This window comes from Leptopilina heterotoma, unplaced genomic scaffold (genome assembly GCF_015476425.1).
Source record: "Leptopilina heterotoma isolate Lh14 unplaced genomic scaffold, ASM1547642v1 Lhet_11, whole genome shotgun sequence".
Classification (NCBI taxonomy): Eukaryota; Metazoa; Arthropoda; class Insecta; order Hymenoptera; family Figitidae; genus Leptopilina; species Leptopilina heterotoma.
Window position 1 is genome coordinate 2,438,611 of NW_025110829.1, and position 26,061 is coordinate 2,464,671.

The following is a 26,061-nucleotide window of genomic DNA, read 5'->3' on the forward strand; positions in this document are numbered from 1 at the left end:
TTTTTGTGAGAATCACCCTTTGACTAAAATGAGTGCTACTATAATCGCTACATCCACTCGACTCATTAAAAATGATATCAGAAAATAGGTCCTAGGTGTTGAGTATCTTTAAGTAAGTTTACACCAGAAAAATTAATGAAAAACAGTGAAAAATAAGTAAAAAAATTTTTAAACAGAATTGAATTTTTACGAAGAATTTTATTACTTTTAAAAATAATTGTATTTCTGCAATTATTTGTAATTTCTCTAAAATTCTCCAAATTATATCGTACAATTTACGAACTTTTCATCCTTTTCTAATGAAATTACGGACTTCACATACCTTTTTTTTAAAAAAACGGACTTTTACGGACTTCAAGTAAAGTTACGGACTTTTATGGGATTTAAGGACCTAGTTCGAGCCCTGCATTATTGATAATCAGCAGACGGTACAAAAAAAAATAATTTTTAAATTTGAAAACAAAATTACTACTATTTGCAAAATAGAAAAAAAAATTGAAAATTGCAATAAAATTAACAATTTTCTCAATAGAGGAATATAAATAAACAAAAATAATAATAACAAATTAAGTGGTAATACACCGGATGTAAGTAAAGAAGAAAATCAGTGGAAGTCTTCCTTACCAATAGATGTTCTTCCTTACCACACAGTGATAATAGAGAAAACATTGAAGTCGCCTAAAAGTATGACGTGACCTTGTCGAGATGTCTCTGAACAAAAATAGTGTACGCTTTCACAAAGGGCGGGATTGCTTTGCTTTGAATTGAATGGGAGGCTGTTCGGCAGGTTTGTTGTTAGACCGGCCGGCACTTGGCGAACGACCGTTGTGTCGCTCGCTTTTACGTCATCGAACCGGGTCCTATATTTTTCCATCCTACATGCATTCTTAGAAGTGAAAACACGGACCCCCCTCCCAAAAAAACGAGCAAAAAAATGTCGAAACGTGTTGTGAAATTTTTTACAAAAAGGAAGTAACCCTCAGCATTACTTCCTCCCCAAAGAAAGAAGCTAAAAAGAAATGGAAGTGATCAAAATCTCACAAATATCGCGTCTAATTAAATTGAAAATTACGTGAAAAAATTAAAAATCGTGTGTTTATATTTATTTAATTTTTTTAAATTTTGTTTTGCCAAAACGAGTGAAACGCGGCGCGTCTAGAAAAAAAGAGAGAAAAAAATGTTGCGCAACCGGTTTTGAGCCTTGGGGATCCTCGGAAGAGGGACCAAAGGATTCTCTCTTTCTGAACCAGTGAAATTTGATGGTGATTATGGTGACTTAGCATCATAGTGAGTGAATTTATTTTGTTCTGTTATGTGTGAATGTGTGGTAATAATATTGTGGAAAAATGCCGTTCGTGATTCGAAAGATAGAGCCTCGTTACGTGTGTCGAGGCCACGTGCCTCAAGGTACAACATCAAAGGATTGGCCGGTTGGGGCCGAATTGGAGGCTGTGGCGAACGGAGCACTCACCTCATCGCTAAAACAATTGGGCTCGCTATTGACAGCGGCTGAGGATATTTTTGCCGATTTAACGGCCGAATTGACAGCAGTCGCCGAGAGAAGTGGTAAACTACGACAAAGATTGGACAAGGTCGAGGAACATCTCAATGCCACTGATCCGAAGAAAATTCCAGTTCGTGAGTACCAGTTTGTCATTATATATATAAAGCGTAATTATCCTCTCACATGTAAACAAGAACCACATTCTCCCATTAATGATAATTGACATCAGTCAGAACTTTTCTAATGCAAAAAAGTTACATTTTCTTTGATTTCTTGCGAAAACGATTTCCTTCGCAAGTTTTTTTTTCTTCCGGTAATTACCATTTCTCAGATAGTTTTTCATAATCTTTATTTATTTATGTATTTAATATTTTTAATTACATAATTCTGAATTAATTTATAAATTTCTGAAAATATTTATTTATTTATTTATTTATTTACAACAATAGATTCCGTGGTTCCTCTTAGAGCGTGGGATTTTTTACGCCGAACAAATATTTCGATACAAGAAAGAAAATAAAGATCCTTTGTCAGAATTGAACTGAAAAAGGGAAATTTGATCAACCCTAAAAGTTTCATTAAAGGAGATTTATTTTTCCGGGAGATCTAAAGGAATTAGGGTGTTATCGACATTACATTAAATTTGGTTTAAAATCAATTTGGTTAAATATAAGTTTAGTAGAAAATAAATTTGACTGAAATTAATTTTAGCCAAAAATTAAATTTGCCTAAAGATAAGTTTAGTTAGAGATACATTTGACTAAAAATCAATTTGACTAAAGTGATACTCAGCTAAAGATAACTTAAAGTTAAAACTAAATTTAGCTAAGACTAAATTAGACTAAAATTAAATTAGGCTAAAACTAAAGTAGACTAAAAAAATTTGGCTCAAAGTAAAGTCGACTAAAAATAAGCACTACAAGAAGATAACTTTAATTAACAATAAATTTTGAAAAAATGAAAATTTGGATAAATATAAATTCGGTTAAAGATGAATTTAGCTAAAAATAACATTAATTTAACGTAAATTTTGGTGAAAAATATTTTTAATAAAAGATAAAGTTAGCTAAATGTAAATACTGCTAAAAATAAACTTAGTAAAATTTATTTTAAAAAAATCAATAAATATTACTAAAGATAACTTTGACTGTCAATAAACTTTGCTAAATTTAAATTTTAATACCAATAAATTTTTGCGAAATGTAAATTTAGCTAAATATTAATTTACATAAAGGTGAATATATGTCTGGTTATTGGTTATATTTGGTTAAATATAAATTTAGTTAAAGATAAGTTTTGCTAAATATAAATTCAACTGAAAATTACCTCTGCTAAAGAGAATATCGGTTGTCAATCAATTTCATCTCAAGTAAATGTCTCTAAGAACAAATTCAGTTAAAGATAAATCTGGCATAATATAAACTTGACTAAAACTAATTTATTTAAAGATAAACCTGTCGAAAGATAAATTTTGCTAAAGATAAATTCGACTAAAAGTAAACTGCTTATAATAACTTCAATAAACAATAATAATTTTTGACAGAAAAATTTGGTTAAATTCAAATTTAGTTAAAGATAGATTTGGCTATAAATAAATTGTCCTATAGAGAAATTTAGTTAAAGATCAATTTTGTTAATGAAAAATTTGGCTAAATGTAAATAAAAAAAACAAATTCATTTAACGATGAATTTGGCTAAAGATAAATTTAACTAAAGATAAATTCGACTAAAACTAAATTCTGCTAAAAATAAAGATGATAAACCATTAATTTTGTCGAAAAGTAAAGTGAGCTTGATATGAATTCACATGAAGGTTAAATTTTCTAAAAGTAAATTCAGTTAAAAATAAATTCGGCTAAAGAAAAATTTGGCTAATAATAAATTTTGCTGAAGATAAATTTAGTTGAAGTTAAATTTTTATCAAAATTAAATTGATTGAAAGTAATCTTTGCTGAAAATAATTTTGGTTAAGTTAAGAATAAATTTTGCTAAAAGTAATTTCGAGTAAAGATAAAATCTGCAAAAGAGATCTTTTGTTTAACAATAATTTTGCTGAAAGTAAATTCGATTGAAGATAAAGTCTGCTAAAAAAATCTTTGATTAACAATATTTATTGCTAAAATAAATTCGACTAAAGATAAAGTCTGCTAAAGAGAACTTTATTTTACAATAAATTTGGTTTGAAGTAAATTCTGTTAGAAATAAACTCAGTTATTTAATAATAATTTAGTTAAAAGTGATTTTTGCTAAAACGAAATTCGACTGTAGATGAACTGAAATAAGGATTAATTCGCTTAATAACAAGTTTGTCTAAAAGTAAGATTTTCCTAAAAACAAATTCAGTTAAAAAATATTCAGCCATAATCTGGCTAAAGTTAAATGTAACTAAACTTAAATAAATGTTAGCTCAAGATAACTAAGTTTTAGCTAAAGAAAAATTGGACTAAAAATAAACTTTGCTAAAAACAAACATTACTAAAAATGAACTTTACTAAAAATATATTTCTTTATTTGTTCATTTACAAAATTGGATTCTGTGGTACATCATATACCACTTCATTATAAAAAAAATATTCCAATACAAGAAAGAAAGTAAAACTTTTTTCGTCAGAATTTAACTCAAAGAGGGAAATTTAATCATAACCTTGAAAAAGTTTCATTAAAGGAGACTATTGTTTTTCCTGGGAGATCTAAAGAAATTTGTGGTGTCATCGACATTATACAGGGGGGGGGGGATATACACTCTATCTTTTTCGAGTTCACTTTATCTTCATACTGATTTTTAAGGATAGTGCTTTTGTCTCCCGAGAGAAAATAGCGTTGTTGCTTTACGTATACGCAAGAGTGAGAGAAAGAAAGAACAAGAGAGGAGAATTCTTTTTCATCCAGAGAGGAGAAGAGGAGACTAATCCTCATCTCTTCTCTCTTTGGCAAAACTCGCTTTCTGTTCGACCACTATTACTATGTATATAGTAGTTGAAACTTGTTCTTTCGTTTCCCACGGTTCGCCAGGTAAACGTTTTTCGTTTCTTTCTGTGTACCGCTCTCAGCATCTTTTACGTGAGCACACTTTGGTCCTCAAGTCATCGCGAGAGAAACACTCTTTCACGCTCTGTCGCTTTTTTTTACCACCCAAAGTTCATCTTTCGCATTCCATTGCAAAACGGAAATGAACATTTCAAAAATTATTGCTTTTGTGAATTATAAAATCGACAAAAAACAGGATATAATTATGCCAAATAGTTTCGAGAATAAAGAATAAGATTGGAATTTTTGTTTTAAATCTTGTTGCAGAATTTGAAGTGAAAAAGAAACGTGCAACTTGGTTTGTGATATTTTTGAGAAACATTCTGCATTTTGAAGGAATGTGGAAATAAATAAACAATTGTGGCATGCTCTGAAAAAGGTACCTTGTGAGGCAAATTATTTTAAAGATATGTTCGAGTTATTTTTACTTTAATTAATTTTATTCTAAATATTACGAACACAACCCAACATTTGTTGCTCCTTAGGCACCTTTCTTCGGAGCACGTCACAATTGTTGAATAAATGTTACAACTTTGTCAATTCTGAAGCATTTGAATAAAAAGTTTCTAATTCTTTACTTTCCAAATTTTTGACAAATTTTGAAAGAATAACGATTAAAATTTATCAGTTTGTGTTGTAAATTTTTCTAAATTTCGATTTTCCTAAAATTTTCTTAAAGTACAAATAAACAAAATTCATTCATTTCTTCTTCGAATTAAAATTTTATTACCGTATATTTTTAATGAAAAATATTTTGTTCATTTGAACGTCGAATACTTGTGGATGATGAATTTTCTGAATTCTGAAGAATAAGAAATGTTCAGATGTGAACAAAAGGTATTAATTACATGCAAGGACAAAGTAGTGTTGAAGAATTTGTATAAATGCGTTTTAAAAAGCGAATGCTGAAAAACTAGAGCAAAATTAGAAACAATTTTACGTTTTACTGATAAAACAAAAAAAATTTAAAGAAAACTTTCCTAAAGATAGACGATCTATTTGTGTATTTGTTGTTAATTTCTGAGAAAGATTTTGCAGAATTTAAGAATTAGAATCTAGTGAATGAAAAACTATATTTAACAATTCGTACAAAGTTTAAGAACAACAAACCAAAAAAATTAAATAATAGAAAATTTTGACAAGACTCTCATAAAGATTACGGATCAAATTTATCTCTTGGCGTTGTAAATTTTTTTGGAAAGATTATAAAGAATTTGTAACGTTTACTTTAGAATGAAGAATATTCAAAAATTCCTTACAAAGGACGAAAAAATTTGTACACTTAGGAAAGAGTTAATACTATCAGTAATTAATTTTGCATTCTAGCAATAAACTATAATACTATTTATTTATTACATAAACGAGTCATAAACATATTTAAAAATTGCATAAAATAAAAAATTTTAACAATTAAATAGATAGTAAGTAAATCCTGTTTACGTATTTTTTAAATTTTCGAGAGAGATTTCAAAATTAAAATCTAGTGAGGGAAAAAGTATTTAAAAATTCGTATAAAGTTGTTTAGTATAAAGTATAAAGTTGTTTAGATAAGTTGAAAATGCTGAAGAACTTGAGTATCATTAAAAGAAAATTTAAATTTTACTGACATTAAAAAACAATTTAAAAAGACAAAAATTTTAAGAAGACTTTCGTAAAAATTACGGGATTATTATTTATTTATAGTCTCGTGTTGGGTAATTTTCCTCGTGTTGTAAAAGAAAAATATAAAATTGCAGCTCACAATAATTTCTGATCAAATAAATCCGAATCTAAATTCTGAATCAAACTAAAAAGAAATTCCAACATACTCCAAAATATATTTTACTTGTTAATTTTGACTTTTAGTGAATGCCTATAAATTTCCAAACGGAAAGTATTTTAAAATTGTAGATTCGTTCTTTCAACATCAAAATTATTTTCAAAAAAAGAAAAGATAGTAATATATACCTAAACTATGCCTGAAACTCAAGAATACTGTACATTTCTTATCAAAATGTAAATGTCTTAAGCAAGCGATACAAATCAGCTTTCTGGGAAATGAGTTTCATTGAAGAAACTGTTAAGGATTCTTGAATATATATGTATGTTATTCCGTATACTGCAATTATAATCGGTATAAGGAACGTGACGTGGATAATTGTACGTTACTTCATAGACAGTAATTGCAGACTAAGTACAATCTGACTGAAATACAATCTGAAATAGAAATTGCAGTATTATATACAGACGAACCTGGATAAGTGACATTTCAAGGGACCGTGAATTTTTTTGTCACTTATAGAGGTTTTTCACTAATAGAGGTTCTCGCACTTACGGAGGTTTAAGCGTGCCCTCTTTCACTCATAGAGGTTTAATCAATTCAATCTACAAATGATAATACCAAATCTACTAAATTCATTAATTTATTTGTAAAATGTTTATGAAAAAGTGATTTGTCGATTTACACAATTATTAATTAAGTGAACTTCTATTTAAATTTGAATTACTGTTTACTACACTACAAAAACTTGAATCTCACTCGTGTCTTAAAATGAGTTGCTTTAAGTGTTTAAACCATTGAGATACAAAATCTGTTTTATATTGAGACATTTAATTACATCTCGTGTCTCATTTTAAGACATTAAAGGTAACTCAATGCGTATAAGACACGTAAAACGTCTTCCTAGTGTGAGACGGATACTCGAAACACATTTCGTGTCTCAAAATGCATTGCTAAATGTGTAAGACACTTTGAAACGTCTTAAAATGAGACACATATCTGTTTCAAATATGTGGACTAAGACATCTTATGTGTTTCAAATATGGGACAAAACGTCTCAAAATGAGACACTTGTTTTTGCAGTAGTGTTTACTTACTTCTATTACACAGTAGAATATTTATATGAGGAAAAGATTTTCACTGACAGAGGTTGAAGACATGCTCCTGTCACTTATAGAGGTCTACTTAAGAAAAATAATCACTTATAGAGGTTAAAGGAGCGCTTCATTCACTTATAGAGGTCTAGCAAAGAGAAAATATCGGTCTAATATATTTAATTGAAGAATGTCAGAATAATCGAAATTTCGTAAAATTAAGTTATAAACAAAAGGATTTGGAAATTATCAAAGAACTTTTTCAAAAATTATTTTAAAAAATTGATTTTAAGAAGAATTTAAGTTGAAAATTCTAGAATTGAATAATCGTAATGATGAAAATAATTTTTGAAGAAGTTACAGTACAAAGTAGCAAGTTTTATAATAATATTCTTATATGCCATTGAATTTCAAATTTTTGAATATCTTAATTTCATTAAAAAAAATAATGATTAAATATATTTATTTAAAAATGAAGTTATTGATGTTTTAGAATAATTTTAGTTTTAAAAATCTGGAAAAATTCCGACTGAAAATTAATTCGAATAACAATAATTTTGGCTAAAAGTAAATTCAGCTAAAATTAAATCGAGTTAAAAAGGGGTGTTAAATTTAGTTAAAGGGGTTTTTAAAGTCGAGTCAGCTGTTCCATTGAACCATTTATGGAACAGCTGACTTGACTTTGACACCCCCTTAAAGACAAAATTTGCTGAAGATAAATTAGACTGTAAATAAACTTTTCTAAATATAACTTTGGTTAATAAAAAAGTTTGGCAAAATATTAATTCGACTGAATATGAATGCAAATGAAAATTAATTTGACTAAAAATAAATTTTGTAGAAAGTAAATTTATTAGTTGAACATGAATTTGTCCAGATATAATTGCCTAAAAGTGAATTCTGTTAAATGTAAATATAGTGGAAAATTTTTACTAATTTTCAATTATTCCAATACTATTAATTAGTATTTTATTGGTTAGAGGACGAAAGATCCAGAGAAAAAAATTATTATTTATTAATATTATTATTTTTGTAAAATACTTTAAATATTTATCCTAATATCAGTGATTTCGAATAAAAGACATTTTTTAGCTGTTAAAATAAAACAAACGAAATTTTATTTACTTTTGCTTGCTACTTCTTTTAAATTCGACAATTTGTTTTTATCGTTTTTCTAAAAATAGAGGAACAATCAACAGAGAGGAATAAAAACACTCCTCCATAATGAGTAATTATAACATGCGGGTTAATATTTTTCTCAGCATGAAGGGAATTTTAAATTGTGTACTACGTCAACCGTAGCACGTGCGTTATTTCTTGGTTCCGGTAAAAGCAGGCAAACGAAACACGATCTTTGGTCGTGTCGATTCTTTCTTTCACGAAACTAGTGCCTTTTCCGCATGAAACTGGACGATATTGCATTACTGCATTATCGTAAACCTTATATTCGATGTGTGTTCGAAAACTCATAGATATTCTACTATAATATGTTATTCCATATTCCGTCTAAGCCACAAAACATAAACTAAAGTGTTGGTATACATAAGGTAAAGCTTGATGCTATGGCTTCCACTGGCAAAACAGCTGAGGCTTCGCCAAGAATTTTACCCTATACCAGGGGTGACATCCTCGGGTCGAACTTCAACAAACTATATACACATATATACATATACAGTTTAGACCATAAACAATATGTAGCTTTTCCTTTGAGGACAGCTGACTCGAGCAGGTATACAAAAACCCATAATGGAGATTTCACGGTGCAATAAGAGTTTTGCATTCTGAGGAGGTTGGAAATTTTTTTTTCTTTTTTCTTGAAAAGCCTAAATATTTTGAGGGAAAAAAAAGAGGAATTTTTGTAAGAATGAATGAAAATGGCGAAAAATCCATTCATACCCTATTTCTTAAATACTTGATAACAAGAAATTGATTTTTATCTTCGTTTAACAAGGAAAATTCTTTTTTTTTTTCTTTAGAACGAAATTCCGACAAAATTTTCATTCATGCATAAAACGATCCTGGTTTCTTTTGCTATGTAACCAAATATTCAGAGAAACATTACGTAAGAACTTCCGGTATCTACCTAATGATCATAAATTTCGATTTATTTTTGTAAATACCTTTTTTGTATTTTATTTTGTTTTAGTTTCAAATTGCAAATTTAATGTTTTCATTAATTTTAATAAATTAATGTTTTCTTTAACTTTGTTCAATTCTAATTTTATATGAATATTTTACATTACAACAAATTATTTGATTCAAATAAACGATTACTTGTTTATTAGCAAATAAATATTTACTTGACTCAAATAATTTTTATTGTAATCAAATAAATTGTCTTTTAATCAATTATTTCAGTGCTTGAAGCAAATACCATTTAATTGATTAAATTAGAAATTATTTGAATAAAAGTAAATATTTATTTGATAATAGACGAGTAATCGGTTCGAAATCTTTTATCGATAAAAAATTTGGTAAAAAATTATGCGGACAATTAAATTTGTCTGACAATAATTTATTTTAAATAACTTAATTCTATTGAAGAATTGCCATAAAGTTGTTACTTATAAATCATTTAATAAATTATGTTTCTGAGAAATTTTAATTTCAATTCTGTTGAAATAAGAGTCAATTTTAAAAATTTTAACGCAATTCTTTGGAAGAATTCAACTATCTTAATAAATATTAAAATTCTTTCCTGATATTCAATTATTTTCATAAATAAAATATTCATCACAAGAATTCAATTATTTTCAAAAAATCTATTTTACATGAACATTCCAATTATTCTCCAAAAAAATAAAAATTTCACATGAATTCAATTATTTTTAAAAGTAATGAAATTCAATTATTTTCAAAAATTTTAATAAAATTCATTGCAGAATTTCAATTATTTTCAAAAATTTTTCATAATTCAATAATTTGTATATTTAATATTTTAATAAAATTTCCCAAAAGAATTCAATTATTTAAAAAAAAATTTTGACGAAATTCTACACGAATATGTTCAATTATTTTCTACAATAATGAAAATTTCACAGGAATTCAATTGTTAAAAATAGAATTTGCATAAATTTTTTCGAAAAAAATCAGTTGATAGAAATTTTTTTTATCAAATTCTTTGCAATAATTCAATTATTTTCATAAATAATAAAACTCATTACAGAATTTCAATTATTTGCAATACAATTTTAATTTGTATGTATTTCAATTACATTAATTACATTTGAAAAATGTAATTATTCTTTATGTTATTAAAATTCGTTGAATAAACTGAATTATTTAAAATTTGTTGATAAAATTATGTATAAGAATTCAATTTTAAGAAACATTCAATTATTCAATTAATTATCTAAGTTTGTATTTAAATTTTAAATAATTGAATTCTTGTAGAATTTTGTAATAAAAATTGATTTAAAAATTAATTTCAATTAAAGTTTTAGATAATAATTGAATTTTGGAATTGCAATTTTTAGAAATAATTGAATTTTGTAAAGATTTCAAATTAAAATCTTTGAAAATCTGAATTTTTCATACTTTTAATTAAAAATTTTGTAAAACAATTATATTTATAATATTGAATTATTAAAATTGCAATCAAATGTAACAAAATTATTTTATCTCCTGTAAAAACTTTAGTTAAAAATTTAGAAACACGATTATTTATTTTTTGATATCACGCAATATCATTATGATAATCCCATTCGAACTCAAAGAAGAAAAACCACTAATTTCGTTTGTTTAAACATTACAAAATTTCCAAAATATTAAAAACAAAAGCCAAAAAAAACCGAAAATAATTTTATTACCCTATGTTAATTTTTATGTAAGTTCATTTACGCAAATCCTAGGAATGAGAGAATAAAATTTCGCCTGTTTCGTGATTAAGAACAATAAATGACTAAACTAGTACATAAACAAGCCTAATATAGTCTGGAGGAAGTTTAATTAAGTTGGCACTAACGTTCTCTCTTGACGTGGCAAATATTTATTTGGAATAAATTCTAATAAAAGAAACAACCCCACAAATAAGCAGAAACAAACACACAATAAAATAATTCCTACATTTTGTTGATTAATTTCATTCTCAAATTAATAAATCTCCCCATCTGTTTTCAAACTTCTCTAATACCCACTCGGTCGAAAGTTTTCACCAAACTGGTTATATTCACATCCATGCATATAGAAATTAAATATTCAAATTATATTTAAATTTTTTTATTAAAGTATAGTTCAAATTAAATTACAATTTTGAACTATTCTTTTTAAGTAGTGCAGATTAGATTAAAAAATTAATCTGTATGAACTTAAATTAATTAATAATTAATTCATAAAATAATAATTATTTACTTAAATAAGTAAAATTTTATTAACAATTAGTAAAATTTACTTCGCCCCTAATGAAGAATGAAAATATACCAAAAAGAATTTTTTTACAGAAAAGAAAAAAAAATCCCAGGCAATTTAGTCTTCTCTTAATTGTAAATAGTAAAAGTCATTTTTTTCCGGGTATAAAGGCAGAAAAAAGTGAAAAAAATCCTTTTCAAATAAGAGGGAGTGAAAAGAAACAATATTCTTCAGGAACCACTTCTCGATGACGGGAGATGTCTAAACCATCATTCCACATACCTACAATGCAACGAAATAGTAATTACTGTACAGTGATGGGCGGAGATCGAAAAACCGTCGTGATGTTATGCGGCAGGAATTTTTTAAGCTCTTTTCGAACTTGAAGATTCTTCTTCTTCTCTCTCACACACGCCTTTATAGAGTTTTGTATATTATAAAAGCGCACCTTTCAAATAAGGCATATTTATAAGAAGATATTGCAACCTCTTTACTCTTGACTTTTGCCGTTAAACTCACTTCACCTGCTGCTATGTAATAATTATTTTGATGCGCGCAAACCTTGGCGACAAGAAAATAACAGTAATTGATATGATTCTCGTATTAATATGTAATTATATGAATGTATACAAGCGGCAAAATGTCAGTTTCCCAACCGTGTTATGGTAATCATCTCATTACAACAGTACTTTAATTTTATCATCAAACACATTATATTTTAATTACAAACTACTGTGTCCTTTTTTTATTTTCAAATCAACGCGCTCTTTAAGCATATTTCACATTGTCCGCAGATATTAAACACCCGCGGGAGCAAATTATTTACTAATACTATGTAGTCGAAAATTTATAATGTGCTTTTTAATTACGTCTTTAAAACATTTAGTGCAACATTAAAAACGAATCCAATTTTTAAATATATTTTTTACTCTTACTAAACTTTCACAGGGTTGCTACAAAAATTTAATTTTCTTTTTCCCTGACTTTTCTCTGATTTCTATTAGCCAAAATAAAATTTTAACTTTTTTCCTGACCCTAAAGAATATTCTGATTCACTCTCAAAATGATTCTATGAAAAAAATTTTCTATTACATTTATTTACGAATGTCTTAGGTAAAATTATTTGAAATCATCAATAAATTAATTTTTAAATAAATATTTAAACATTATTATTTTTACATATGAAAATTATTTTCATTATTTCAATTCAATTATTATTTTCTAAAATTTTTTAACTAAAATCCTTCTTTAAATCAATTATTTTCAATAATTTTTTAAAAAGTTCATTTAGAATTTTCAAATCCATTTGTCTACAAAAATTCAATTTTACGAAACGATTATTCGGAAATTCTTCAATTAAACAGGTATATATATTAGAAAATAAAAAATTTGAATATAATTTTTAAAAAAATTCAATTAAACTTTTTCAAAAAAATTAATTCTACAAAATTGTTAGTTAAAAGTATAAGAAAAATTCGAAGTTACAAAGATTTTAATTTAAAACCTTTTCAAAATAGAATTATTTCTAAAAATTCACGAAATAAAGCTTTTAGTATTCAATTATTATATCCCAACGGGAAGTTGCCAATGTTAACGATTGGTTCAATAATGGGCCATGCTTGGTACCCAATGGTTTTTTCTTGGCAAAACAATTGGCAACCATCATTGGACCACCAATGGTTTAAACTTGGGATGATCACGCTACTGCCAATGATCGGTAGCCAAGCATCGGGCCAATATTAGTTGCCAAGGAATTGCCAAGGAAACAAAATCGATTTTCAAAAGCTTGATTTTTTATTGGCAGCCAACAAAAAACCAAGGTTTTGAAAATTGATTTTTTTAAATTATTAATTAAAATATATTTTTCAAAAATTTATTTAAAAAAAAAATATTTTTCAAAAATATATATTTTTTTTTAAATTGATAGAACATATTAATTTAATTTGTCACCTCTGGTAAAACAAAGATGAAAGACTGATAAATTCCCTCACTTTATATCTTACAGTGGAGGGATAACTGTGAATGTCTTTGCGAGAGAGGAGCAGGTACTTATATAGAGCCAGTGAAACAGGTCACAAGCGAGAAGAAATCACTGGCATGCACTCTGGCGGCGCTTGTCGGAACTGTTTTCTGGCGCGCATGCATATCCTGACATTATCGACACAGCGCTTGGCAACCAACGTTGCGCCACTTCCGACAAGCGCCGCCAGAGTGCATGCTAGTGATTTCTTCTCGCTTGTGACCTGTTTCACTGGCTCTATATAAGTACCTGCTCCTCTCTCGCAAAGACATTCACAGTTATCCCTCCACTGTAAGATATAAAGTGAGGGAATTTATCAGTCTTTCATCTTTGTTTTACCAGAGGTGACAAATTAAATTAATATGTTCTATCAATTTAAAAAAAAATATATATTTTTGAAAAATATTTTTTTTTTTAAAATAAATTTTTGAAAAATATATTTTAATTAATAATTTAAAAAAATCAATTTTCAAAACCTTGGTTTTTTGTTGGCTGCCAATAAAAAATCAAGCTTTTAAAAATCGATTTTGTTTCCTTGGCAATTCCTTGGCAACTAATATTGGCCCGATGCTTGGCTACCGATCATTGGCAGTAGCGTGATCATCCCAAGTTTAAACCATTGGTGGTCCAATGATGGTTGCCATTAATGTTCCAATAATGGAACGGAGTTCGCCAAGCATGGCCCATTATTGAACCAATCGTTTACTTCCCATTGGGATAAGATATTGACTAAAATTAATTTTCAAATTAATTTTCATTAGATAATTCTACGAAAATTTAATTATTTAAATACAAAAATACATAATTTATTCAATAATTAAATCTTTCCCGAAATTAAATTGTCATAAAGAAGATTTTCAACAAAATTTCTAAATAATTGAATTCTTTTGAAGAAATTTAATAAAATTTTTTTAAATAATTGAAATTTTGTCAAGAATTTTTTTTTAAATTTTGAAAATAATTGAATTTTGACAAAGAATTTTGCTATTTATAAAAATTAAAAATAATTTAAATCTTGTGATAAATATTATGTTATTTAAGAAAATAATTGGATTTTGCAAAGAATTAAAAAAAAATTCATGAAAATAATTGAATTTTTGGGAAGAATTTTGATATTTTTAAAAATAATTGATTTCTTTCGGAGAAATGCGTTAAAATTTTTTGAAATAATATTAAATAGGCATATATTAAAAAATTCAACTAATTTCAATAAAATTGAAATTAAAATTGTTCGAAATAATTATTTCTACAGAATTATTAATTAAAGTTATGAAAAATTCAGATTTCCCAAAGATTTGAATTTGAAACCTTTTCAAAATTAAATTATTTCTATTATTTGCTTCTCCAAAATTCAATTTTTTTTTAGAGTTTTTGACTAAAATTCTTCTATAAATTCATTGTTTTTAATAATTAATTAAATTATTAAAAAATTTAACTAGTTTCAGAAGAATTCCTGTTAAATTTTTATTATTTATGAAAATAGAATAGATATTAAAATTCACATTAAACTGAGAAAAATTTTTAAAAATAATTGAATTTTGGAGAAGAATTTTTTATTCATAAAAATAATTGAAATTTTGACGAGAATTTTAAAAAATTTTTAAACATAATTTAATTTCTGCGAAGAATTTGATTACTTTTGAAAATAATGGAATTTCTGCAAACATTTGTAACTTCTATAAAATTCAATGGTTTTCAGTGTTTTAAACTAAAATTCTTCTATAAATGAATTGTTTTTAACAATTTATTTAATATATACATTAAAAAATTTAACTAATTTCAGAAGAATTAGAATTATTTAAATTTTTCAAAAATCTAAGTTTTATAAAATTTCTAATTAAATTCATGCAAAATTGAAATTTTATAAAATTTCCAATTTAAACCTTTTGAAGTTTGTCTTTTTATGAAAATTGTAAACGCAACTCTTTTAAAATTTAATTATGTTTGAAATATTGAAGTAAAATTATTAATTAAATGATTTATACTCTCTTAATCTGAATCAGTTAAAACTTAAAAATAATGGTTTTAACTGACAATCAGTGACTGACCTTTTGCTTCTGAATCAGTTAAAAATAACTGATTTTCAGTAAAAAAAATTAACTAAACCTGACTAATTGAATCAGTCAAAAAAAAAAATTTACTGAAACATATCAGTTATTTTTAACTAATTGTCAGTAGAAATATTACTATTTGAATAAGTGACTGACTTTTTGCTTACAAATCACTTATTTTCAACTGATTCAAATTTAAAGAGTAAGTAATAATTTTATGATAGTTCTTCAAGAATTAAGTTATTTAAAATAAATTATTGTCAGAAATGAACTTTTTCCCTGAATTCACTAACTTATCCCTGACCTGTGACAACCTTGTTTAAACAATAAGTTTCTTTTAACCAAATAAATTTTATGCATTTTATTAAATTCTACCAAAATTTTATTTGAATTAACAAAACTGTTTTGTCGCACCAAAAATAAAATTAGTTATTTAAAGTTTTGTTTAGTGAAATAAAATTTTTTCCTATAAGTGCAAACACACTAGAAATTATATTATATAGAAAATAGGATTAGATTAGAAATTAGAAGTAGATTAAAATTGAAAAACAAAACTTTCGTATATCAAAAGTCCAAATTTCAAATATATTCTACTGACAAATTCCAAAAGTCAAGTTTGTCCCTTGGGTATTAGGCAATCGATGATAAAACAAAGGAAATTGCTCGGACTTTATAGAAGGAGGCGAGAGAAGGGAGTTTGAGTGTCGTGAGATTTGAGCATACAGAATATTCCGGTCAAATCCCCCTAAATGTCCCAATAAAGGAGGATTCGGTGCTTATATAAGGGATTTACCATTGTCCCATATGAATTCCCAGCGAGGGATTTTATATATATGAAAGTTCATAACCCGTTTTCTATACGCACATCTTTATCGTTTCCTGCAGCGTTTTTGCGAAACGTATTATCGCAGAAGGAAAGAAAAAGAAAAAAAGAAGAAATTTTCAATATGAATTTCTTTTGCGCATAGGAAATTGGATATCGACAAAGTCGCGATTTAATTTCAAGGTCTGCCGCAATGGAGTTCGAATGAAAGTACCTATCCTGTTCTTTAAAAGTCAAATAACACCTACAGTTTATTGTACATTTGTAATTATGAAGAATTCCAATTTACTTCTTTAACGAACCTTTAAAGTAATTTTCAAAATTTTTACTTTTATACTCAGTCATTTTACTAAACCAAATTGTCAAAATAACCAATTTCATTTTAAAAACAGTTTTGTTGTTTTAAATAAAATTTTGGGTTCATTTTAATAAAATGCATAAAAATATGGTAGAAAATTTCGTTACAGTTTCGTAAACAATAAGTTTTGTGAAAATAAAATGTGGAAGGGAATTTAACACAACGATTGATTTTCGGGGTTTCTGGGAAACTATCAAATTTACGGTGTATTGTTGCGGTAGACTGTATGTGTGTGTGCATGCAGCTTTCATATCGATTTTCTGTCGATATAGAAGACACGATTGTTAATTACAACAGCGTTAATGTAACGAACGATCATAAATCTTCGAAATTTGATCGTCTGCTTCAACGATCATAGCAGAAAACGCAAACGATATCGATCAGACTCTGAAATTATACACATAATTACCAATGTGTGATGACTTGCCATCGATTCAATCATAAAATTCCACAAATGGCTTTTCGATCCCCCACAAAATTATCATCGCCCTTATAATAAAATTCACTATATCTGAAAAAAATATTCAATTTTTAAACAATAGGAAATTGAGTCTTTACCAATAGGCCAATTTCGTAAAAAATTTTAGTAAAAAGATAAGATTCAATCTCAAACCGATTTGAATTTTGGGTTTCATTTGGATCAATTTTAATATCTGTGAAATCGACTCTAATTTACCATATACTTTTAACAGTAGGAAACAAAAACAAAAGAGCAGAGTAGTTTTTCTTTACAATAATAGAAGCAAAAATATGGATCGGAAATCCTTGCATTAAGAAGAAGATAAGAGGCAGGGAGAAAAAAATGTTTTTTGTCCCATCAGAATTTAAAGCATCAGACGAGACTAATCTCCAGACTAATACTCTGCATTATCTCTATTGGCTAAAATCTCTGCCATAACCTTGAGATTAACCAAGAGACTTTAAATGCCCTCATCTGTTTCTCAAGAGAGAGTTTTCGGAGCACTTTACAGCCTTGATATTTTCATTCTAATAAAAACACTATATAGAGCAAGAAAAATATTATCTCTTACAAATTGGTCTCACTTTTCTGATGATGCTTACATAAGCAAAAAAAAAATCGTCCTTGATTTCAAAATCATAAAGACGGGAAAAATAACAAAAGCCAAGCAAAATAATAATTAAGTAGTCCTAATAATTAAAAGTAAAAATAATTAATAGTCCATTAAAATCAGTATTCTCTAAATCTGAATTAGTAGAATTCTACTAAGAAATAGTAAAATTTTACTAACTTTGAGTAGTTTTTATGGAAGATTTTTCCCCTTTTCAATTAGTTGAATATTACTAATTTTTAGTAAAATTTTACTAATGTTTTAGTGGAATTCCACTAATTTAAAGTCACTTATTTCACTAAATAAATTAGTGAATTTATTTTATCGACTATTAATAAAATAGTTCTACTAATTGCTAGAAGAATTCTACTAAGCAATTAGTAAAATCTACTAACAATTAGTAAAATTCCATTATTTGTTAGTAAAATTATTACTAAATCATTTGGTGGAAGACTTTTCGTCATTTCATTAGTAAACTTTCTACTAATTCAGATTTAGAGAGAATAATTCATTGTTCCAATAAAATATTATAATTAGAACCAAAAACTATTGTTGCCACAAAAATTTAATTTTGTTTTTCTCTGACTTTTCCCTGATTTGCAGGCAAAATTTTGATTTTTTCCCTGACACTAAAATTTTGAATAAAATTCATTTTTAAATCAATTTTTATTCGAAATTTCTAAGCAAATTCAATTACTTAAATACAAAAATAAATAATTGAATGTTTCTTAAAATTCATTTCCTATAAAAAATTTTAGGTTATTTATGAAAATAATTGAATTATTGAGAAGAATTTTACAAAAAAATTTTAAATAATTGCTTTTTTGAAAAAATGTTTGTAAATTTAATTCTATTTTAAATAATTAAATTCCTGTGACATTATTATTATTTAGGGAAAAATTTAATACTTGTCCAGAATTTTATCAAAATTTCTTTAAATAATTGAATTATTTTGGTAAATTTGATTTAAATAGTAGATATTGAAAATCACTAAATTGAGGAAAATTTTTAAAAACAATTAAAATGTTGTCAAGAATTTTAGAAAAATTTTTGAAAATAATTGAAACTTTGCTAGGAATTTTCAAAAAATTTTCGAATATAATTGAATTTTGCCAAAGAATTTTGCTATTTATAAAAATAATTGAAATCTTGTGATGAATATTGTTATTTATGAAAATAATTTAATTTTGCAAAGAATATTATTAAAATTCTTGAAAATAATTGAATTTTTGGGAAGAATTTTGATATTTTTAAAAATAATTGAATTCTTTCGGAGAAATGCGTTAAAATTTTTGAAATAATATTAAATATTTCCAAAGATTTGAATTTGAAACCTTTTCAAAATTAAATTATTTCTAAAAATTTCTATTATTTGCTTCTCTTTTTGACAACAATTTTTGGAAAGAATTGAATTTTGGAGAAGAATTTTATTATTTATAAAAATAATTGAAAGTCAAGAATTTTTAAAAAGTTTTGAACATCATTGAATTTCTGCGAAGAATGTCATTCAAAAAAATTTACTAATTAAAAAGCAAAAAGTGAGTCTCTAATTGAAATTAGTAAACAGTTTTACTAATTCACATTTAGAGAGTATAGGTGCTAATTATTATCAATAGTTGTTAATATGAATCTAAATTAATAGTAGAAATAAATAATTAATTATCGCAATATTAATGCGTAGTAACATTAATGAGTAATAATAGTTTCAATTTAAATAAATAAGCATGATATTAATTTCAAGACCAAAAAGAAGAAAAAGACAATTCTTCATTTCCGAAGTAATCGCACCTTGTTTTTTTAAATGCAATTTAGTAATAAGAATAATTGAGATATTATAATTATATGTGAGAACTGAGGGAAGATAACTATTGACAATCTAAAGAAACAAATTAACCTCTCGATGATCCCAATTTAATTCCACTTTGAGAGTATATCCTTTATACTCGTAAAATATCAAGGATCTCATCGTTACATTCTTGGGAGTACTTTACATGTTCTGAACTATGTGGAGAAAATTACTATCAAGTTAGGTATAAAGTATTAAAAAAAGGGAAAAAATCAAAGTTGAAGACTCTCGTGTTGGTGCTGCTTTGATTCTGTTCCATGAAGAGTCAAAGGGCTTCAATATACACAAGAAGAGTTAAGTAATGGTTCTTAATAACAGGGCACTAACATGCAAAGGCAGGTACACAACTTGTTCATTAATTAACTAATAAATCCTTTAAAAAAAGAAATTCCTTTTTTCACAAGATACTAATTGACAAAGATTTTCCTATTTCCCTTGTATTTATTAAAAATATTTCGAGTTTTATCCATCGATCATCATCTGAACGTGATTTTTGACTCTGGAAGAGACTTATTGACCTAAGAATACAGTAATTATTTCTTTTCAATTTTTGCCAGGGAAATTTTAAGTCTGATTGATTTTTTTTCGAAAATATAAATCATCGAATTAAAATGCACACGGGAGTTGAAAAATAAACTGTTTAGAATTTTAACAAGGGGTAGTTGAATTCTTTAAAGCAATTTTAAATAATAATTTTACAATGAAAAAAATTTATTTAATTCAAATAAAGGATTATATTATCAAATAAATAGGTACTTAATTGTATCAAATAATTTTTATTTAAGTCTATTATATCGTTTTTGTTTCACATATCTAATTATTTGCTTCAAATACTGGAATTATTATTGGTTCCAAATTTCCAATACAATTTATATGATTTAAATAAAAATTATTTAATTCAAATAAATATTTATTTGATATAATAGACAAGTAATCGTTCATTTGAATCGAATAATTTTTTTTCAGTGTTTTTTTAACAGAAAAAGTTTTTTTGAAACAACTTTTCCTATAGTTATAACAAAGTAACCTCTTTCTAAATATAATGTCAAAAAACGACTAAAAAAATTGTTCATCATTTTTTTGCATTATAATTTTTTTTATTAAAAATTCTCAAATTTTTGTATAAAAAAAATTTGTTTTAATTAATTAATTATTTTATCCAACGCCTTCGTGGAAATAGAACTATTGTACGCTAGGCACCAATGGAGGAATGTATTACATTTCCCCACTGGTGGTTTGGCTAGTGGAGAAATGAAGTCATTTCCCCACTGGTGGTGGAATGAGAAATTGATTAATCGATTTTTTATTTTATATTAGAATTAGAACATTCTAGGAACAGAATTTTGAGGACACTCTGGGGATCTTTGGGGACACTTTCAAGACATTCATTTTTCCAAAATTTTTTTCCAAAATTTTTTTTTCAATTTTCAGATTTTTTTTTAAAATTTTTTTCAAAATTAGATTTTGTTTCACTCTCAGTTATTGCTATAACATCATTGTAATATTTTGATTTCGATAAATAAAGAGTAAATTTAACTTAAAATTTTGAAAAATTAATAGTTTAAATTTATTATTCATAAAAAAAATTTTTTGCAGTTGTTGGACAAAATAGTATGTGCAACTTGTGGAGAACAGCGATTTTCGCTCGCTCGATTGCTGCGCGCGCTACGCTTGCGCAGCAAACTTCGAGCTCGCGAGAAATCGCCCTTGTTCTCCACTCGTTGCACAATCTACTATTGTTGTACAACCAAAAAACATTCAAACAAATAGTTTGGTTGTTTCAAACAAATAATTAGTTTTCTCAAGCAAATAATTTGGCTACAAAATACCGACCAAGTTTTGGTAGCTCACACGAAACATTTTGTAGTGCAGATCCGTTAATCCAAATTTTTTTTGATGAAAAAAGAAATTATTGAAAAATTGAAAAATTTCGACAGAATAAAGAATCGGATGAGAAAAGAAAAGTAGAGGAAAGGAATTTTGAAATTGTTGAAAGGAAAACATTTTCTTAGAATGGATCTAAGTGTACGTTTCCAGGGTTAAGTATTATTAAGGTTAAAATCATCCTCTTCTGGAACGCAGTTGAAAAGAATCTCCTTTTTTTATACCTTTTTTTACGGTGGCAGTGAAAAAAGCTTCTTCTTTTCTTGAATCTTGCGACTGCGTCAGTATTGCTCGACTTAGATTTAGGTGAACAGATGCCTTGTGACTCTATAGATATTTTTAGAAGTGCACTTTCCTTCCGGATATATAGCAATAAGGAGAGGGAAAGAGAGAAGTGGAAAAGAACTTATAACGAAACGGTTTAAGTACCACCAGATGACAGTCTTAACGAAAGTCATTTATCTCCCTACACTCATAACAAATAACTTTCCAATATAATTACCCTTCTCAGGAAATAGTTCCGGAAATAGTCTGAACATTTCAGAAATGACATTATTCGAAACTTGATAATTTAACTTAACTGATTATTTCGTCAAGGAAGCGAAATCTATTTTTGGTGCTTCCATTTTAATCCTCAAGTTAATTAATTCCTGATTATAAAAAAAGACTTTCGATTTTTCTATTTCAATATATACGGGAAGTGTTATTTTTATTTGTTTATTTGAAAAACGGGAATAGAATATTGATTTAATGGTCGTGTTTTCTTTCTTTTTAATTTCTATGAAGGTAAACGATTCCTCTCAAAGGAGTAATGAACTCTCCTTCTCTCTCGTTGCGAGGGGAAAAGACCGAGATAAAGAGTGAGAGGGAAATGAGGTTCTAATTCTATCATCTGCTCTTTGTAGTGATTTTAAATGAATCATTTTCAAAGAGGCGCTAAAGTGTTCAAATCCCACGCAAGTCAAAGAGATTTGCTTCATCATTCCATTGCTGGGTCGTTCATCAAGTCTAAAATACATAATCATTCATTATCTTTATCCAATCGATGTAATAGTGAAACTGAAAAGTTTTTGAACCAGCAATCGTTTCATCATTTTATGATTCAAAAACATCGAGAGTAAAGTTTCAAAAGTAAAAAATATCGTTTATCATTCAGGGAAAAAGGTTATTTCACTTAACGAAAATTTTAATTTAATTTTATGATATATTTTCATTTCATTTAACCTATTTATTTTCATTTAACAATTTTATTATTCGGATACTATGATAATACTCGGATACTATAATTTTTCTTACTTTTTCCAATTATTTCAAAAAATGGCGACTTTTTTCGACTTATTTTCCAAAAATGCGAATTTTTCGATTTTTCTTTGGTATAAAATCAATTACTTATTTTCGAGAATTCAAATATCTATAAATAATAATTACATTAAAGTTTGTCTTCAAATTTAATTTATTAGAATTATTATTACATTTTTGGAGAAAACAATCACTCAAATTTTTTCATTAAAATTCTTTAGAAAAATTGATTAGATTTTAAAATATTCCGAAAATTCTTTTAAGAAATTCAATTATTTGCAAAAAATTACATTAGAATATTTATAAAAAACTAATTAATAGAATTTTTTTATTACAATTTTTTTAATTTAAAGATTTTCAAAAAAAGTAAATTGAAATTTAAAAAAAACTGCTTTTTAAACATATCAAAAAAAATTGGACAAATCATGTATTTTCATGTTTATAGTTAAATTTTTAAAAAAGTTGGTAACTTTTTTAATTTTAAAAAAAACTGTTTACTACATTTAATTTGTTTCGAAATTTTTTAATTATATATAAATGAAAAATCTATTTAATAATTCGCAATAATAACTTTAAAAAATAAATTAATTAATAGTTACAGTTAATGAAAAATTTAATTTTCTTGTTTAACTAATTCATTTCTCAAAGAACTTTCGAAAAGCTATTGAAAATACAGTCACAATTGTAATTTTTAGAAATAATTTAATTTCAGAATGTTTGAATTTGAAATGTAAAAACTTTTAATTCTTCTGGAAAAATAAATAACAAGTATTTAAATATTTATTTAACAAAACTATTGAAGTTTTGAATAATTTTAAAATTAAACTAAATTAAAAAATTAAGTTAAAGATCCGAGGTATAAGGTAAAATAAAAATTAATCATGGATAAAATTAATTTGGTTTCTAAAAAGAAATTTTTAATTTAAAGTCGTTTATTCCCATAGTTTTTCTAAGGATATCAAATGGAGACAAAAAAAGAATCAAAAGTGTTGCGAAGCAACGTTTTGATTCGTTTTTTGTGTCAATTTGATATCCTTAGAAAACTGTACCAATTAAAAAATTAGTATTTAAACATTTCTCTTCTTCACTAAATTTTACCTTTCGGAATTAAAAATACTTCCTGTTACTGTAAAAAAAGGGTTCAAAAGTCAAAGAATTGATGGGAAATCCAAATAAAGTCCTCCCCCTCCTCGGTGAGAAAAGTAAATCATAATAATCTCATCAATGCACAGTCATGTGTCAGCATTGAGATTTTTTTTCTGTTCCCACAAGTGTGATGCTTTCTTGTAGAAATTGATTATTCTCTTGCTTAGGGGCAACAAATTCGGCAAATATACGCGTCTTTGTGGCCTTTTTGCCCCCCTTTCTTGGTGAGAAGGAGGAAGGAGGGGGTTGTGTTGGCTTTTTTTGATGAGTGACCCTTATAAAATATAGAAAGAAGGCAATCCTCTTAAGCGGTTGTTTCATTGGTGGATCGAGAAGAATCGGGTAAATTTCTATGGTTCCTTGTACAAACTGCGTAGTATGTACGGCTTTTATGTATTGAATACTGTATATAATCATAGAAGCACGTGCCATCGTGTCAGGCTGACTGAAATTAAACGGAAGAGAGCCGTCTAACAGCCCCTGGAAGAACCCTGCTCCCTGTTTTTTTTTCACCCCTCCATTGCACTTCTATACCAGCTGGCAACCGGAAGTATAACTACTGAGGCAATGTACAAGAAGCCAGTGAACGAGAAAATAAAGAAGGCATCATGCTACTACCGGAGGGGCGCAAAAAAATTCATATCGAGAACGGTTATATGCATTTTGCACCCCGTGGCCCAATTTTTATTTTTTCGACAATTCATTGTTTACCTATAATTGTTCGGTCTGGAATTTTTTCCCTTCCCCTGTAATAGAATTTAAATTATTGTTCTTTATTCACTTCATATAATCATTGGAAGTTTGATCATGAATATTTTGTATGTGACTCGTTAAACTAAGAATATAAAAAATAGTCGACTTTTTAATAATGCATTAGATTTTCTAAGATTATCAAATTGAGACAAAATATGTATTTAAACGTTGATACGCTACAATTTTGATACCCCCTTTGTCTCAATTTGTGATGAAAAGAAAATTTTGATTGGAGTAATTGGAATTCTGGTTATTCCAAAGAGAATTTTTGTTATTTGCAATATATGTATTTATATTATGTTATATTTGCGATTGTAATTCTGATTAGATTTACAAGAATTCTACTTAATTTACTCCGAACACTGGTAATAAATTAATAATTAATTAAATAATTAATAATTCTGTTAATTCTATTAATTAGTAATCCTGTTTCGATAAACCAGAAATAAACATTAGGTATAAATTCGTTTTCAATATCGTTATTCCGTTTAGATTAATCACAATTCTAATACATTTAACCAAAATTCTGATTCCATTAGTAACAATTTTAATTTAATATGAACTCTGGTTATTCCAACTAGAGCAGAAACTATTTTGCATTAAAATTCTGGTTAAGTGGATAAGACTATTATACATTTATAATTACCGTTAAAATTTTAGTTAAACTGTCAATAATTTTAGTTAGTTTTACACTAATTCTAAGTATTTTACAGAAAGGAATATTTAACAATGTAATTCTAGTTAGATTAACCAGAACTTTAGTTCATTTTACCAGAATTCTGGTTGTATTATTAAGAATTCTAATTAATTTAACTTGAATTTTGGTTATTTCAACTAGAAAATTTTTTAATGTTCTATTTCTGTTTAAGAGTAACAAGGATTCTATTTCGTTTAGCCAAAAATTCTGTTACATTACCAAGGATTCTAATTAATTAAATCTGAATTCTGGTTATTTAAACATGTGAAATTTTTGCTAAACGAACTGGAAGTCTTGTTTCTGTAGAACAAAAATAGAATATTAAAAAAATTTCAAATTGAAATAACCAGAAATACGGTTAAATTAATTAGAATTAAAACTGT

At 26.5% G+C, this 26,061-nt stretch overlaps 1 protein-coding gene across 1 annotated transcript in view; it reads left to right on the plus strand.

Moving 5' to 3' along the window:
* Window positions 1-785: 785 nt before the first annotated feature.
* Window positions 786-26,061, plus strand: part of LOC122503634 — a 208,102-nt gene continuing 182,826 nt past the window's right edge. The window contains exon 1 of the mRNA XM_043614259.1: window positions 786-1,638. Coding sequence (XP_043470194.1) covers window positions 1,347-1,638 — 292 coding nt within the window. The 5' untranslated portion in view covers window positions 786-1,346. The remainder of the gene's footprint in view (window positions 1,639-26,061) is intronic.